The 16,357-nt window shown below is 42.2% G+C and overlaps 1 protein-coding gene across 2 annotated transcripts in view; it reads left to right on the forward strand.

Annotated features, from left to right (window-relative positions):
- Positions 1 to 15,842, forward strand: part of LOC100928151 (rap1 GTPase-GDP dissociation stimulator 1-like) — a 74,693-nt gene extending 58,851 nt beyond the window's left edge. For both annotated transcript variants that reach the window (XM_023494345.2, XM_031956362.1), the window contains exons 10-16: positions 1,329 to 1,460; positions 2,822 to 2,956; positions 8,083 to 8,208; positions 9,389 to 9,528; positions 13,267 to 13,393; positions 14,242 to 14,370; positions 15,497 to 15,842. In XM_023494345.2, coding sequence (XP_023350113.1) covers positions 1,329 to 1,460; positions 2,822 to 2,956; positions 8,083 to 8,208; positions 9,389 to 9,528; positions 13,267 to 13,393; positions 14,242 to 14,370; positions 15,497 to 15,648 — 941 coding nt within the window. In that variant the 3' untranslated portion in view covers positions 15,649 to 15,842. The remainder of the gene's footprint in view (positions 1 to 1,328; positions 1,461 to 2,821; positions 2,957 to 8,082; positions 8,209 to 9,388; positions 9,529 to 13,266; positions 13,394 to 14,241; positions 14,371 to 15,496) is intronic.
- The last annotated feature ends 515 nt before the right edge of the window (positions 15,843 to 16,357 follow it).

The raw sequence follows: 16,357 nt of genomic DNA on the forward strand, positions 1-16,357 counted from the left end.
CAGAAATCAACCTTTGTTGATTGGACAAGACTTACCCAACCAGGAAGGCTATAGATATTGATAAAGCTCTTCAACAGAGATTGAGTGCTCAGTGCCATGTACCTCAAGACCTTCAGTGGAATAAAGCACTCTTTTATTATAATATAAATTCACTCATTTCTTATTAACTAATTGGAGTTGATTTCTAACCTCAGGCATACCCTCTTTACAAAAGACTATAAATATTGAAGATTCACAGGTTCAGTCTCTTTGTTCATCGAAGGGAACAATAGTCTGTTTTGATGACTGCTTTCTAGATGTAGTTAATAAAATTGTTAAATTACCCAAAAACTGTTTCTCAGAAATTTTCAAACACCTTCCAGAGTCTTAGTCATTTTAATAACAGTAATAAATTCATCTCATGTTTCTATGGTACTTTTAACTCTTGAAAGTATCCATGATCTCTCTGATCTTCACAAAATATCTAAGAGGGAAGGAGAACAGCTATCATGCCCCTTTGGCAGATGCAGACAGGGAGACCTAAAGAATAAATATAATTTGCCAAGGCATTGGGTTTGTTTGTGGCAGAACTAGAACTAAATATCCTATATCTCCTACCTCCCTGGTCAGAATACTTCCATCAGATTAGTGTTTCCTAAATATATAGACCTCTAGTAGTATCAACACATTTTTGCCTTGTCTAAGGTAAAACAATCTTTGATAGAAAATTAAGATACTTTTTTGGATCCATAAGGTAGTATTTATAACCCTCCTCTGGCTTGGTAAATGAGAGAAAGCAATGGGAATTTGTGCACATATTATAATGAGTTTTGTTCTGTTTTCCTTCTCGATGTGAGAGAAAAAAGTAAGGAAGAAAATATAGATCTGAAAATTATCTTTTTTTAAAAAAAAAAAGGAAAAAGTGAATGAGAATCAGTCACCAAACTAAGAGTCCTGTTGAAGACTTAGAGACAATATTTGAATAATTGTTGTGACATTTTATTCACTGAAAATATCATTTATTCAGAAATAGTTTTTAAGCAATTGTTTTAATTTTCAATAGTAAGTTTACAAAACAACATTTAATATAAATAAATTGTTAAAGTAAGCAAATAGGAAGTTGAGATACTGATAAGTATTTTATAGGAACAGTGATGGTCAAGGAAGAAAAGGTCTATTCCTTAATAGAAACCCTTGTGCCCCCTCCCCTTGCTACACCCCTCTCAGTCTGAAAATGTATACCATGAGACCGGACCCTTCCCCAACTCTGGGACCTTCCGGCCTGTGAGTACACAGTGCTGGCTGCAGCTCCTACATCTCCTTCCTTTTGTTACCTCTTCCCTTTGTAGATGAGTCTATGCAGAAACTGTTTGCTAATGGAACCGGCCTCATCTACCAGAGGATCAGCAGCTGGCTTTTGTCCTCCAATATCCAGCTGCAGCTGACTGGCGCCCTAGCAGTCGCCAACTTTGCCAGAAATGGTAAGACTGTCCAAAAGCTCCTGACCTGTGGGCTCCAAGGAAAAGAGCTTATAAGTTCATAAGCATTTACTGAGGGCCTACTAAGTGCCTGGAATTGCACCAGTTACTAGGAATACAAATAAAAAAGCAAGAACACCCCCTTCTCTCAAAGAGCATGTATTCTGTTCAAAACATAAATGTTCACAGGTTAGTATACATAAGGTATATTTTTTTTTAAAGTAAAGAATGATTAGGATAGAATACCAATGGTCTCTTGAAGGAGATGGCCCTTGAGTTGTCTTGAAGTAAATTGGGGTTTTTAAGAGAAAGAGATAAGGAGGGAGAGGTCCCCAGGGTCACACTTCTGGGACCCTGACCAGTGCACCAATGCCAAACAGAGGAGCTCATATTTGATCCTAGGGGCAATAGTTAGCTAATGATGCCTCTTGGACAAAAAAGTAGGATGGTAGAGCTACATAATTGAATAATTATTTGGTACTTGTGACAGAGTAAGAAGTAAAAGATGACAGAGCTGGGAAAGACTCAGAAGTCTGACTTATTTTCCCCATTATAAAGATGAGAAACTGAAGGCTAAGATAAGTAAGGGGTGGAGGAGAAGGGGAGATGAAGACATAGTGATAGCATAGTTACCAAGGTAAGAAAATAGGCAGGAAGTGACTAGAGAATCATGCTCCCTGAAGCATCCCTAAAAGGAAGGTGGAATGTCTAAAGTTAAAGGACGATGGTTCCTTGTCATGGAATCCCTTACTAAAGTATAAACTTCATGAGGGTGGGGATATCTTACCCAATTTTTTTATCTCTCTCTCAAAACTTAATACTGGATGCTGTGTCTAAGAAAAGGGAGAAGTTAATAAATATTTGTTGAATTAGACTATTGTGTCTAATAGGGAGAAAGAAAAGGAGATAACTCATCACCTTCTATAACGGAACCTTTCCTAAACTCTCTTAATTCTAGTGCTTCCCTGCTTATTTCCTATTTATCTTGTAGATAGCTTGTTTGTACATATTTATTTGATTATTATCTTCCTCATTATATTGTGAAGTCCTTAAGAACACAGGGGACTGTCTTTTGCCTCTTTTTGTATCTCTTCAATCAACACTTAATATTTGCCTCATGTATTAAGGGGCACTAGGGAAGCCAATGGGGGAGACACAATTTTTAGGGAAGACACTGTCCATGTTCTCACGGAGCTTACAAAAAGGGGTACATGACATACCAGCATAGCTGTAATTTGAAAGGAGTCTACATAATAATGTGATGCAAATTCTGAAGCAGGAACAGTATAGTGCCTGGTACTTGATAGAGCTTTAATAAATGTTCATTGATTGACTGAGTCATGTTATCTCCTCCCCTCTTGCAGACAGCAACTGTGTGAAGATGGTACAACTGGGTGTTGTACATCAGCTCCTCGATGTCCTGGAAAGGCACGTGGACAATGGTGATGTGACAGTACAGCATGCAGCCCTGAGTGCCCTCCGTAACCTCGCCATCCCTGGTAGGGACCCTTCCTTTATCCCTCAGTGGTTTCTGACATTCAAACCAGTAGAGATGAAACTCATAGACATATACCTACACCACATGGAATAATCAAAGACAAGTAGCCTGGGATTCATGATTGCAAATCAGAATAAAATTACTGTATAACATCTTCTTCTTAGGGGTGTTATGAGAATCAAATGCTTTAATAGTATCTAGAATTTATATAAGGCTCTAAGATTTGCAAATCACTTCACAAATGTAGAGATGCTATTATTACCTCCCTTCTCCATTTTACAGATGAGGAAAATAAGGTTAGGAGAGGTGAATTATCCAAGAACACACAACTATTTAGTGTCTGAGGCAGGACTTCAATATAAATCTTTCAATCTCTTGTCTATGGTCAGACCACATCTAAAGCAGGATGTTCATTTCCAAACCCCATCTTTTATCAAGGACATAGGTAAACCGGAGGATATTCAAATCCTGGCCAGCTTCTGGACTCTTCAGACCCAAACCTCCCTCTGTTAGAGCTTCCTTGAGCCTCTTCTCTCAATTTCCCCATCAAATGAAGGGTTTGATTCTCAAGACTCTTCCATTTCTTTGAATGGGTCTGTGATTAAGCATTTACAGTCATGGGGATTAGAGGCATAATATCCCCATAATCTGGAAAATCCATGTAAAAATTTTTTGACCCTTCCTTCAAACCAGAAAAATCTGTATTTTTCTTTTTCTTTTCTTTTATAGGGTATTTACAATGCCTTATTGTAAAAATTTGGGTTAAGTATTTAGTCTTAGACTCTGTGACTGCTGCTAGCCTTCTCATGTCATCTGAGGCTTCCACAAAATGCCAAAAATTTCCATTTAATTTCTTATGACAACCAATGCTATATTGAAACCAATGGGGAAAGTCATGAAGTGAGGGGACAATTATAGTTATAAACCTCAAATGCCTCAGTTATAGATACCCTACAGCTATACTGCTAATATAGTCACTTAAGATTTACATCACACTTCCCCTTAATATCTCCGTGAGATATGTAAGGGAAACAGTATCCTCATTTTAGAGCATGAGAAAACTAAGATTAGGAGTTTTGGGTGACTTGCCAAGCATCCCAAAACACATTAAGTATCTAAGGCAGGATTAGAATTGAGTTCCTCTCAAATCCCACGTCCAGGACTCTACCCTATAACCCAAGCCCCATCTCCCCAGGGGATGAAGCGAGGGAGGAAAAGAAAGCATCAATTAAATGCCCACTATGTACCAGCCATCATGCTGAGTACTCTATGAATATCATTCTATTTGATAAGAGTCTTAGAACTATCCTTCCCCATTAATAGGCTACACAGAAACAGTAGCCACCTCATTTATGCATACAGTTCTTCAGATGTTTCCAAAGCTATTTCCCCACCCACTGTCTCTTGAGGTCCTCGCTGCAGGCCTGTGGGCTGGTTTGGACAGCTTTGATTGTCTGTGTTAAGAGATGAGAAAGAAACAGCTGCCTCCAAAGAGATTTAAGTGACTTCCCCAATACACAGCAGAGCCAGCACTAGAACCCAGGCTTCCTGGCTCCCAGCAATCCGCAGCTGCCTGCCTCTGCTGGGTAGGGGTGGAGGGAGTCCCTTGCTCTAAATGACAGAACAAAGGTCCTGACACTCTTACATATCTCTCCCACCAGGAAAAGGGCTCCAATTTCAACAATTTTCATTTCAACCAACACTTAATATGTGCCCCATGTATTAAGAGGCACTGGGGTAGCCAATGGTGGGGGAGACTTAAGTTTTGGGGAGGAACACTGTTCTTGTCCTCACAGAGCTTACAAAAAGGGGTTCATGGCATACTGTGTAGCTATAATTTGAAAGGACTCTGCTTAGTAACGCTATGCAAATTCTGAAGCAGGAATGATAGATCAGGGAAGATTTCCCAAAGTATCAACTGGGCCTTCGATGAAAGTTAGGATTTCAAGAGGCTGACATGAATAGGAGCAGAGCAAACAGTGTGAGGGAAGGTAAGTAGGCGAAGAAATGTCAGGGGTGTGCCCAGGGAAGCAAGTACTCAAGCATGGAGTGTATGAGAGGTACCAGTTGGCAGAGGGCACCGAATATCCTGAATGTCAAGAGTTTGAACTTCGTTCAATAAGCAGTAGGAAGCCATGGGAGAGACATGATCAGGTGTGCACAGGGGAAAATAAACTGGCAGTGGTGCAAATGATGGACCAAAAAGCGGGAGTGTGAGAGGGGGAAGTGGGGAGAAGGACTGGCAATAATATTAGGCAGATGCTCTGAATGAGCATTTGGCAAATAGCCACACTCGGGCCTCTAGAGGGTAGGCAGAAAGGCTCCTGGGTTCAGAAAATGGCTGAGACACTCTAGAAGGAGAGAAAGATTTCTGTGTTCCACTTCCACATCCCTCCCACCCCCTCACCCCAGCCCCAGGCAGGACGCAGAAAGACAGCCAGCAGAGGGGCAGAGGGAAAGGAAGGGAGGGGAACAGAAATCTCTCCATTCCACAGGAAGCCTGGAGAAAAAAATAATTACAGGACCTGGAAATTTCAAAAAAGAAACAGACCAACACAACCGCTGTGAGTCACTTAGAAGAGTAGGAAGGGAGGGAGGGAAGGAGGAAAGGAACGCTATTTCACCATCCCCAACCCCAGAAGACTGGGCTACCTTCCTGGGCTTCACCTCAACAGCAACATCAAAACCAGAAAAAGTGTCAGCAGGAGAGCCCCTGCTGGGCCCTGGCTTCAGCCTTAGGCTTTGAATCTGCACTGCCTTCCCCATACCCCAGCCCTGCTTTGAAAGGGAAAGAGATAAAAGCTGAACACTGAAAGAGACTTGAGCTGAGAATAAAATTAAATCAATTAGATACATTTGGAGATTGACAGAAGACCACAAAAAGTGCTTTTAATTGATCAATGCCAGGGAGCAGTCCAGGGCAGCCCCCTAGAGACGCTGGGCTGCAACGGAGGGAACCCAGTTCCAGCTGCGGTCCCCGAGGACCAAAGAACACAGCAAAGATCATTCGTAATTGGTCTGGGCTCCTCCATCAGCCATGGGATCTGAGAATTCCCAGGAGAGAAACTCCCCAGGAAAAGAACATGGGGCGGCCAGGAAGGAAACACCTGGGCTCAGGACAATAGGGACTCCAAGCATGGGGCCAGAGAGAGCTCTCAGAGGCAGGAGACCGGATTCCCTGTGCTAGTTGTCCTTTGTTCTCATGGAGGACCACAATCTCAGGGAGGTGACGCCATAACAGGCAAGTGAGCTGTAGTTAAGGGAGGGAGGGCTGGGCAGGGCCACCTGCCATACTTTCCCCTCCAAAGCCATCAGGGTCCAGTGGCCAGATAGAGACCAGAACTGGAGACAGCCTGGGGTGGGTGAGGGAGAGCTGGAAGGTAGGCCCTTTGCTCAGAGATCTCACAATATTGATGGGGCACATCTATGCAGAGGAACAGAGAACATCCCATCCCTGCCACAACTTTCTGTATGGCCGTGGCCAACTTCCATGTCCCAATTTCCTTATCTGTAAAATGTTTGCTTTCTTTCCATCTCAACATTCTGGGTGTCTTGACAGCTAGGCGACACAATAGAGTGAGGGAGGCATTTGGAGTCAGGAAGACCTGAGTTCAAATACTACTTCAAATTCAGTTAATTGGCAAGACACTTAACCACTGTGTGCCTCAGTTTCCTCACCTGTAAAATGTGGCTGATGACGGCATCCACCTCAAAGGTTTGTTATGAAGATCAAATGATAATATATGGAAAGGACTTTGCAAGCTGTCCCCCAGGCCCACGACGCTTTCCCTCCTCACTATGGCTTCTTGGAAATCTTGTTCCTTTTAAGGCTCAATATTACCTCCTTTGTACATGAGATTTTTCTGATCCTTCTAGCTTTTGGTGCTCTCTCAATCTCAAAGTGTGTGTGTGTGTGTGTGTGTGTGTGTGTGTGTGCGTGTGCGTGTAAGAGAGAGAGACAGAGGGAGGGAGGAAAAGAGGGAAGGAGTAAAGGAAAGAGAGAGGGAAAGAGAAAGAGGGAGAGAAGGAGAGAGAGACAGAAAGGGAGAGAGAGACGAAGACAAAGAGAGAGGGGGAAAGGAAGGGAAGGAGGGAAGGAGACAGAGATAGAGAAAGAGACAGAATATTCTCCATTGTGTGTATATGGAGAGAGAGAGAGAGAGAGAGAGAGAGAGAGAGAGAGAGAGAGAAAGAGAAAGAAAAGATAGACAGACAGACAGACACAGAGGCAGAATGAGAGTCAGAGGTGGTGCAGTGGGTAGAGACTAGACCTGGAGTAAAGAAAATCTGAGTTTGAATCTGGACTCAGACACTTAGCAGCTGTGTAACCCTGGACAAGTAACTTAACTCTACTCAAGTTTCTTCTGTAAAATGAGCTGGAAGACAAAATGGCTCCTGCATCTTTGCCAAGAAAACCCCAAATGGCGTCACAAAAAGCCAGACATGACTGAACACAGCAAAAGAGGAATATGTATGTGAGCCTACTTGGTTTGCTTCCTATAGAACATAAGCTCCTTAAGGGCAGAGATTGGTCGGCCACCATGCTTTTAGGCCGGTGTCTAGTTTAGTCCTCTTTTTTAACCTGTAATTCTATCGGTGCAGAGAGCCTCCTTATAACTGCAGAGTTGCCTGGACCTTGAGAAGCTGTCCCCAATCACAGTCAGTACATGCCTTATTTCAGGCCTTCCTCTCCTTGAACCCAGCTGTGTCTCTACTATGCCGAGGTGACTGACACACTGTTGTTGCTTAATCATTTTTAGTCATGTCTGACTCTCCATGACTCTATCTAGAGTTTTCATGGCATGAACACTAGAGAAGTTTGCCATTTCCCTCTCAGTAGATGAAGGCAAACAGGATCACACAGCTAGTGTCTGTGGCCGGATTTGAACTCAGTTTCTTTCCACTGTGTTTTCCCACTGAACCACCTAGCTGGCTTGGCCCATGGCAGAAGCTTAATCAGGGTTTCTTAATTTAAACACTATCCTTCAGCCCCCATCACTGTGCTTCAAGCCCTGAAGGTCAACAGCAGCTTCCAGGGATAACTACAGCACCCAGAAGGTCCAGCTTAAAGAGCCCCAAGCAGTAAGGGAGGATGTTGCAATCTCTCCCTTCCATTCTCTTTTCCAGTGATCAACAAAGTGCAGATGCTGGAAGAAGGTGTGGCCAAACGTATCCAGATGTTGCTGAGGTCTGAGATGCCTCCAGTGCAGTTTAAACTCCTAGGAACACTCCGAATGTTGATTGATGGCCAAGGTAGAGAGCAACGGAGCTCCACCGGCTCCCGAGCTGATACTGGGAGGGAAGGAGAGTGCAATCTCAGCTCCCCTCCATTCCAAAGGGATAACAAAACTAAGGGGTCAGGGATACAAGCCTGAGCCGATTATTCTTGCTAGGAATTTTCTGCATCCAATAGGTCACCAAGTGACCTCTTTTGTTAAGGTTTCTCAAACTCTTTTTCTCAGTATCTTTACGGTATTAACAACTATTGAGAATATGTTCAAAGAGTTTTTGTTTATATGGGTTACATAATAGATATTTATGATAAATAGAAAAAAAACTAATTTTGAATTTGTAGACCCTCTGAAAGGATTTCAGAGATCCTCCAGGATTCACTGCACCACACTTTGAGAACCACTGGTTTATGGGGATATGAAAGCATTAATGAAACACAGACTTCCAAGGGCCTTAAAACTCACTCAGTCTAAGAAGCCTGTATCATTAATATGACCATAGCATGAGATGAGTTAGACCTTCGGTATTTAAGGACAGCCAACCCCTTAGGGAAATTGTAAACTGAAGGTATAATACTCTATCTCCAGATCACCAAAAAATAGTCAATGGAAATGTTCCCAAACATTATCAAAACCAACCATTTCTTAGTAGAGACTCTCAGGAGCCACCAAAATCTATCTCAAAGTTGGACTTCTCCAACCGCAGCAAGAAACAAATAGTCTTCCCACCTTTAATTGCCTCATGTTTTACTTACTCAGAGCAGCCATTGACCTTAATTAGCTTGTCAAGGGAACATTAACATTTTCCCATACATGTGTCTCTTAACAAGTTCCTGCTAAATTAGTTAATTGTATTATCTAGTGTAAATTCATTAGTCTGGCAGATGAGCACTAGGGTTGATTGAGGGAATGAGAGGGAAGTAAGGAAGGAAGATGGGCAAAATGAGGAAAAGGCAAGTTTTTTTGTTTTTTTTTTGGCCTCTATTTAATAGCAGGAACACAAATGGGAAGCTCTGGCTTCAACTCCTGGCTCTGTCTTTTGGGCCCATGAGGAGGAACTGCCTGCCAAGCTTGAGGACACCGGTAGCCTGGGACGTGGAAACACCTGGGGTACATCCCCAAGGGTGGCTTTTGGCAAGTTCATCCTTGGCCTGTCCCCAGTGCTCTGGATCACCTACAACTTGTAGTCTTTGCTTTGCCAGTGAAAGCCGCAGAAAGTCTTGGGCAGGACCCAGCTCTGTTGAACCGGCTAGTGCAGTGGTGTGAAGCCAAGGAAAATGCAGGTGTCCAAGGAGAAGCCAATCGCCTCCTAGCTTCACTGCTGAGACACAGCAAGTCCCAGGTGAGAGGTGGCCAGAAAAAATGGCAAAATGGGGAGGGGGGGTGAGAGGGGATCAAGCAAAACTAATTTTCTATTGAAGAGTTATCAAGACTTTCTGCCTAAGCTCTTGTTGGATGCTGGATCCTTCACTTCCCTGAGGACATGTGGTATAAGCAATTCAGGGAATTTCAAATGTGGAAAGGATCTCAAACCCTCCCCACCCTTACATCCAGCTTAAATTTACTTTTTTTTTTAAAATAATCTCTACCCATCATGACTCCTAGATCTTCACTCTTGGACCAAACAAAACAAAACAAATCTAATCTGGAATGGTCACATGGAAAGAACACTGCTTTTGTAGTCCTGTAGGACCTGACCTCAAAACCCACCTCTGAAACTCGGTATCTATGTGACTCTGGGCAAATCATTTTATCTCAGTGGCCTGTTCCCTCATCTGTAAAGTGAGGATGTTGCACTGGATAGCCTTCTAACTCCAAAGCCCCTTCCAACTATAGAGTATGACTCTATTAACCCTGTTTCTGATGACAGCTCTCCAATAAATGAAAACAAATTTATATTCCTACTGAATCTTCTCATTTTGATGTTCTCACCCATTTTTTCAACTTATCTCCCATGCTTCTTTATGTGCAAAATGAAGGGATTAAACTAGGTTTCTAGAAACCCTTCAAGTTCTAAGCCTATAATCCTAGCTATAATTAACATGGGGCTAAGAAGACTTCACTTCAAGCCCACTAACTTGGGATGTTGAGTTCACCTTTCCTCCAAACAGCCCCTTTGCCTTCTCCCTTAGTAACCATCATTCCCAAACTTCAGCGAGCAAATATGATGCAGCTACCGCCCTGATGGTCATGCTGCTGGACAGCTCCTCTTCCAGACTCCTTTTCTTTCCCAGCCTTTGAATGGATGTGGGCTACACTGATCTTCTAAGTGTCATGTTCCCCAAAAAAATTATGTTTCTGGTGAAAAAATTTCTAGTGGTCGATTTATTCAAATATCGCTTTCCTCTTCTATGCTTACCCAGCTCATCCCATAGAGGTCTAAGACTGTTTACAGATAAGGAAACTAAGACCCAGGGAGCCTAAGGTCTTGCCTGGAGTCAGCTAGTATCAGAGACAGGATTCAAATCCAGATCTTGCAACATACAATCCACTCTACTACATGGATTCCATTCTACAAGTTCCTACCCTCCTTACAGTAGAAAGTTATATGACCCCTTTGTGCCTCATTTTTCCCCACCTACAAATAGTGGCAAAGATTCCACGCCAACCTTTTCTCTTGGGGACATTTCGGAGGATTGATGACACAACTTGGAAGAAAGTTGAGCACTAATCATTGTTCTACAGACTGGGTCTGCTCAAGTCAATAGTTAATTAATTATTGCAAAGCATCCTGGAAATACTTGGGGCTAGGGAAATGTTTAATTAAAGCATGCTATCGGCAGGAAGCCACAACTGTCTTTCATTGCAGAGTGCGTTGACTCCTGGGTATATAAATCACTGCTTTTGAAACACGAGCTCAGAAGTTGGTTTTAGTTTTTATTTTTTTACCATCGACCCTATGTAGCCCCTCTATTTCAAGAGAGCAGGAACTAAAGATGGGGCTTAATCAGGTGTATCTCTGGTACCATATTTCTTTGACAGGGTAGTGTAGTAAATCAAGTTCTAGCCTTGGAGACAGAGACCTGGCTTCAAATTTCATATCTAACAATTACTGTGTGACCATGAGCAAGTCATATAATCTCCTTAAATCCAATTTTTCTCTTCTGTTAAAGACCAGTCATATTTGGTGTAACTGCTTCACAAAGTTATTATGAGAAGCAAATGATAGCATGCTGGTAGAGTCTTTTACAAACCTTAAAGGGCTCTCTGATCATCATCTAATCCAGGGCTTCTTGGGAAGCCTAAGGAATAACTGTCATTCAGTCCACATACATTTATTTATGAAAACACCTACTGTGTTCCAAGCACCAAACAGGTGGGATACAAAAAGAGGTAAAAGACAATTCCTTCCCTTAAGGAGATCCCCTTACAGGGGAGTAATAATATTCCTTTTCTTTTTTTCTTTTTTGCTGAGGCAATTGGGGTTAAATGACTTGCCCAGGGTCACATAGCCAGGAAGTGTTAAGTGTCTGAGGCCAGATTTGAACTCAGGTTCTCCTGACTTCAGGGCTGATGCTCTATCCGCTACATCACCCAGCTGCCCCAATAATAATATTCTTAAGTGAATAAAATAAAATATAGAAGATTCCAAATAAGAGAAGTTTTATTGAAATTTGACTATCCAAATATTTAAAGAACAAATTTATGGAGCCCTTGCTTTGTATACACAGATTTTTTAGACCTTGGGGTAAGAAGCCCTAATCTAACAGAACATCCTGAGTCATGCTAATGGAAGTGTATACAGTTCTCATACCACATCAGGAGTACTGGGTCCAGTTCTGGGTATCACATTTTATGTGGACAATCTAGAACAGGGGTCCTCAAACTACGGCCCGCAGGCCAGATGCAGCAGCTGAGGACGATTATTCCCCTCACCCAAGGCTATGAAGTTTCTTTATTTAAAGACCCACAAAACAAAGTTTTTGTTTTTACTATAGCCCGGCCCTCCAACAGTCTGAGGGACAGTGAACTGGCCCCCTATTTAAAAAGTTTGAGGACCCCTCACTAGAACACGTCTACTGGAGAATGATAAGCTTAAGACCATCTTCTCCAATGTCCACTGGCATGTCTGTTCCAGAAACAGAATACTAGGTTGGACAGATGGTCTATGGAGACGTCTTCAGACCCTGAAAAATGGTGGTCAGGTGGAAGGATTAGTTTTATTAGATCCACCACCAGATGTTCTGGCACCTCTCCTCACACTCACAGCTAATCAGTGAGACCATGTCCAGGCCCCTGGACTAGCTTTATCTGCTATCCTGACCAGGTCACTGACGGCCATACCATTTAACAGCAGCCATGTCAGGGAATATTTTTTAATTCTTTAATTACATGAATATTTTAACATTCAGGGAAAATGAACAGAATTGGAGTCAGAGGCCAGTTCTCAAATCCTGTCTCTGATGCTTCCTGTGTGACTTTGGACATGTCATTTAAACTCTGCCTTTTTCTTACCTACAAAATGGAGGTAATTAGACCAGATGGTTTCTGAGATTCTTTCCAGCTCTAAATCCCTAACCCTCAACTGATGTTTGAAGTCTCTTTCAGGGGTGAAATAAATGGAAAGGAAGAATATTTGATTTCAAGTCAGAAATCTAAGTTCAGCCTGGATCTGCCATTTATTCACAAAGTCTCTTCACCTCCCTGGATAGAGTTCCATTTTTTCATCTATTAAAAAAAAAAAAGTGAGAAATTGTCCTAGCTAGTTGCTAAGATTTTTTCTAATTCTACTTCTATGTCTTCTGTGATCCTATGAACTGCCTACAAGTCTCAGTTGGGATCAATTTAGGAGAGCCTTTCAAACCACTAGAACTATCCCAACAATAGAATAAAATGATCCTACATTCCCCCCAGATTACACAGCCACTGTCAGAGATGCTATATAGAGAAGAAAGCTGAACCAGATGCTCTCTAAGGACTCCTTTCCAACTCTGAGGTTCCATAGGTTCCAGAACACATACAATAGCTATTATTATCAGGTCCTCTCTTTGTGTCATTTGCCTCCAACTTCCCTTCCTCCAAGAAGCTTATGGTTACAGCACATTCTGAGGCAAACATTTTTCTGTCCTTTTTCCAACAGGAAGTGGTTAGGGCCATCCAGGAAGCCCAGGGAATGAAGCACCTCGTTTCCATGACAACCAGTGAGCACGCCATCATGCAGAATGAAGCTCTGATAGCACTGGCCATTGCTTCAGCAATTAATTTAGGTAGTTCATCAATGTGCATGTGGGTTAAGAGATCCCAGCTGTGTCCTATCAATCACTGGAGGGGGAAGGGGAATGTTAACTAAAAAAGCAGCAAAGGATGAGAAATTAACTCAACTGCCTATGCAAGAACAGCAGAAAGTCCATAAACCTCAAAAAATTTTGAATTTTGAATTTTTCCTGGTAAAGTAGAAAATACTCTAAATCTGGATTCAGAGAAATTATTCCTTAAGCAAACTTACAAATCATTTTTCCAGGTTTCAGTTTGTGATCTGTAAAATGAAGGGCATTAGGATGAGATAAACTCACAAATGTCTAGATTTAGAACTGGAAGGGGTCCCTGAGGTCAGTAAGTCTAACACCATCCCCCCTTTCACAGATGAGGACAACTGAGACAGAAAGAAGTAACCTAACTTGCCCCAAATCAAAGAGATAATAAATAGCAAAGCTAAGATTGGAATCTAAATCATCAGATTCCAAATCACATGTAATTATGGTGTGCCAACCTGACCCCTCAATATTCTTTTAATCCTTGATCTGTAATCCCAGTTTTTAAAATGAAGTCTCTGATATCCAATTCTGTTGGCCTCTTGTTTTCTGGGGCTTCCATTAATTTCTACTCTGGAAGCTTTTCCTTGAAATGGCTTTCTATTACTTACAGAAGAACCCCTTTATAAGGCTAGAGAGGGAGGGATCATGGAAGAAAGTTTTCTATGTATTCCAGGCTTTCCTACAACATCTGTAGAAATGAGTTTTGTTAAGTCCCAAGGATCCAGGACAGTTCAGCCAGAATCACAGTAAAGAGAAGTATTTTACAAAAAACTTTCAGTACATCACCTCTTTTTCTGCAGAAATCATCAAAGATGCATTTAAAGAGTCCAAATTGATTCCAAATTTACAGAAGCTTCTTGAAGATGATATGACAAGCCCAGAGGTGAAGTACAAGTCCCTGGGCCTCTTATGCAGCCTCCTGAGTTCAGGTAAATACCTCCTCCCCCATGAACTTCCCATGACTAGACAAAGGAAAAGCAGATTTCTAGACTCCAGCTATGTGGCAGTCCCAGTAAGAGTGTTCTACTTGATCTTGTGAAATGAGTATACGACAAATATCCCTGATAGAAAAAAGTGCTGCTTTGACTCCAAATCATTCCTCTCCCTGATTTTCATATTAGTGCTTTGTCTTCAGAATGGAACCCCAAAACCCCGTCCCATTTTCCCTTTACAGTCTCTATTTTCCCTCCTCACTTCTTTGTAATTGTTCACTCTTTAGACCATAAGACTTTTCACTAGAAATTGACCCACACTTCCATTACAGAGACCTATATGTGCTCCCTTTTCTAATTCTGAAAATACCAAACCTCTGGCCTGAGATTCTAGGTTTCCTCATCTATCTCCCTTTCTGCTTTTTGTCTACAGCCCAACTAAACTAAAATATTCTCCAAGCCTCTTTAAGTCATTTGGGAAAAACGAAGGAACCCCACATTTGAAAAACTCTGCTTGCACACTCTTCTCCCTAGCATCCAGCTTTGCTACTAAGAGCAATCACCTGAAGGGCTGAGAGAGAAAGAGAGGTCTTGGAGTGTTGAGATCCAGCTTTTACCTAAAGGATGAGGCAAGGAAGAGAAGAAGCCCACAATTAACTATTCCAGAGAGGGAACAAAAGGGTTAAAAATTCAGAATGGACTAGACCATAGAAGCAGTATGGATAGTGAGGAGAAAAAGCCCAGAACCAGGTGTTTGGAGAGAAAAACACTACCTAGGAAGACTTAAGTAGCCCAAATTTACAAGTGATCCAAACATTCTCTTGGGAACACCCAATTCCTTTGGGTAGATAATGAAACAATTCAGAACACTAGACTAGACATGGGAGGAGCAAAACCTCAGGGGAAAAAAGTATCCTGCATATCTTGGAGTTTTGATAAGTATTCCTTAGTCTAATAAAAGCCACATTTCTCTAGCTAATGAGAACAAGACTGATTAATTCTTATAGGAAAGGTAAAACTGACCAATATTTACTATCAGGAAGGGGTGCTTAGTTCCTAGGCACCACCCAAAAGGATACCAGGAATCCACTTTATTGATATTTCATTTTTTTAATATCTCTAGGTGATTTGAGAAAGCAAATGGAGGAAGCCAAAGTCCAAGACACACTGGAGAGCCTCTGCAACCACAGCAACACCAACGTGGTCAAACAGGCCGTCACCGCAATCCAGATCCTGAAAAGAAACGCCCAGGACTCAGGTCTCTTTTTCCCCTAGGTGCTGGTGTTCCTGTTTCACCAAGACCAGCCTTCCTTGGGAGGTTGCTGTTTGCAATATATATTACACCTATTCTTCTTGCCATCTCTTCCCCACACTTGAGGGGGTAATCCAGAGTATCCCCATCCCTGGATGCCAAGCACAGCACACTCACATTCTAAATGGTAGTAGTACCCAGCAACATTGTGGTCTTCCTGCCAACTCTGGGGATTTTTAGTCACCTACCTGTGCAACCTCTACGCTCACCTTTGATCCAGGTGATCCCTCTAGCTGGTACCTTAGAGGAATTCTTCATTCAGTGTGAACCACGCTCCCTTTTATGTCCCTCACCAATCAGGAACCATTCACCAGCCCTTTCCTTCATCTCTAAAACAGGCCTAGAGATTCCAGGGAACAGGTTATATAGAAGGCTCAGTTTAGGAAGTGGTCACCCAAGTGGCGCTGAAAGAATGGCTAGGGAAGAACTCCTCTCCTTAGATAGTTAATCATGCAATAAATATTGGACTGCCTACTACACAAAGCATCGTTAACCACAGCAGTGGCAATGTGACATTGTTAGGACTCTTCTGGAGTTAATTTTGCAAACTGCACCAAAGCCTACATTGGCAACCCAAGTTATAGAATCCCACCAATATTTCCCAGCAAACAGGTCTCTACTTTCACCAAGTGGGCAAGATCTTTTTAACCAAAATGTAGGGAAAGCCCCAAA

This window comes from Sarcophilus harrisii, chromosome 2, assembly GCF_902635505.1.
Source record: "Sarcophilus harrisii chromosome 2, mSarHar1.11, whole genome shotgun sequence".
Classification (NCBI taxonomy): domain Eukaryota; kingdom Metazoa; phylum Chordata; class Mammalia; order Dasyuromorphia; family Dasyuridae; genus Sarcophilus; species Sarcophilus harrisii.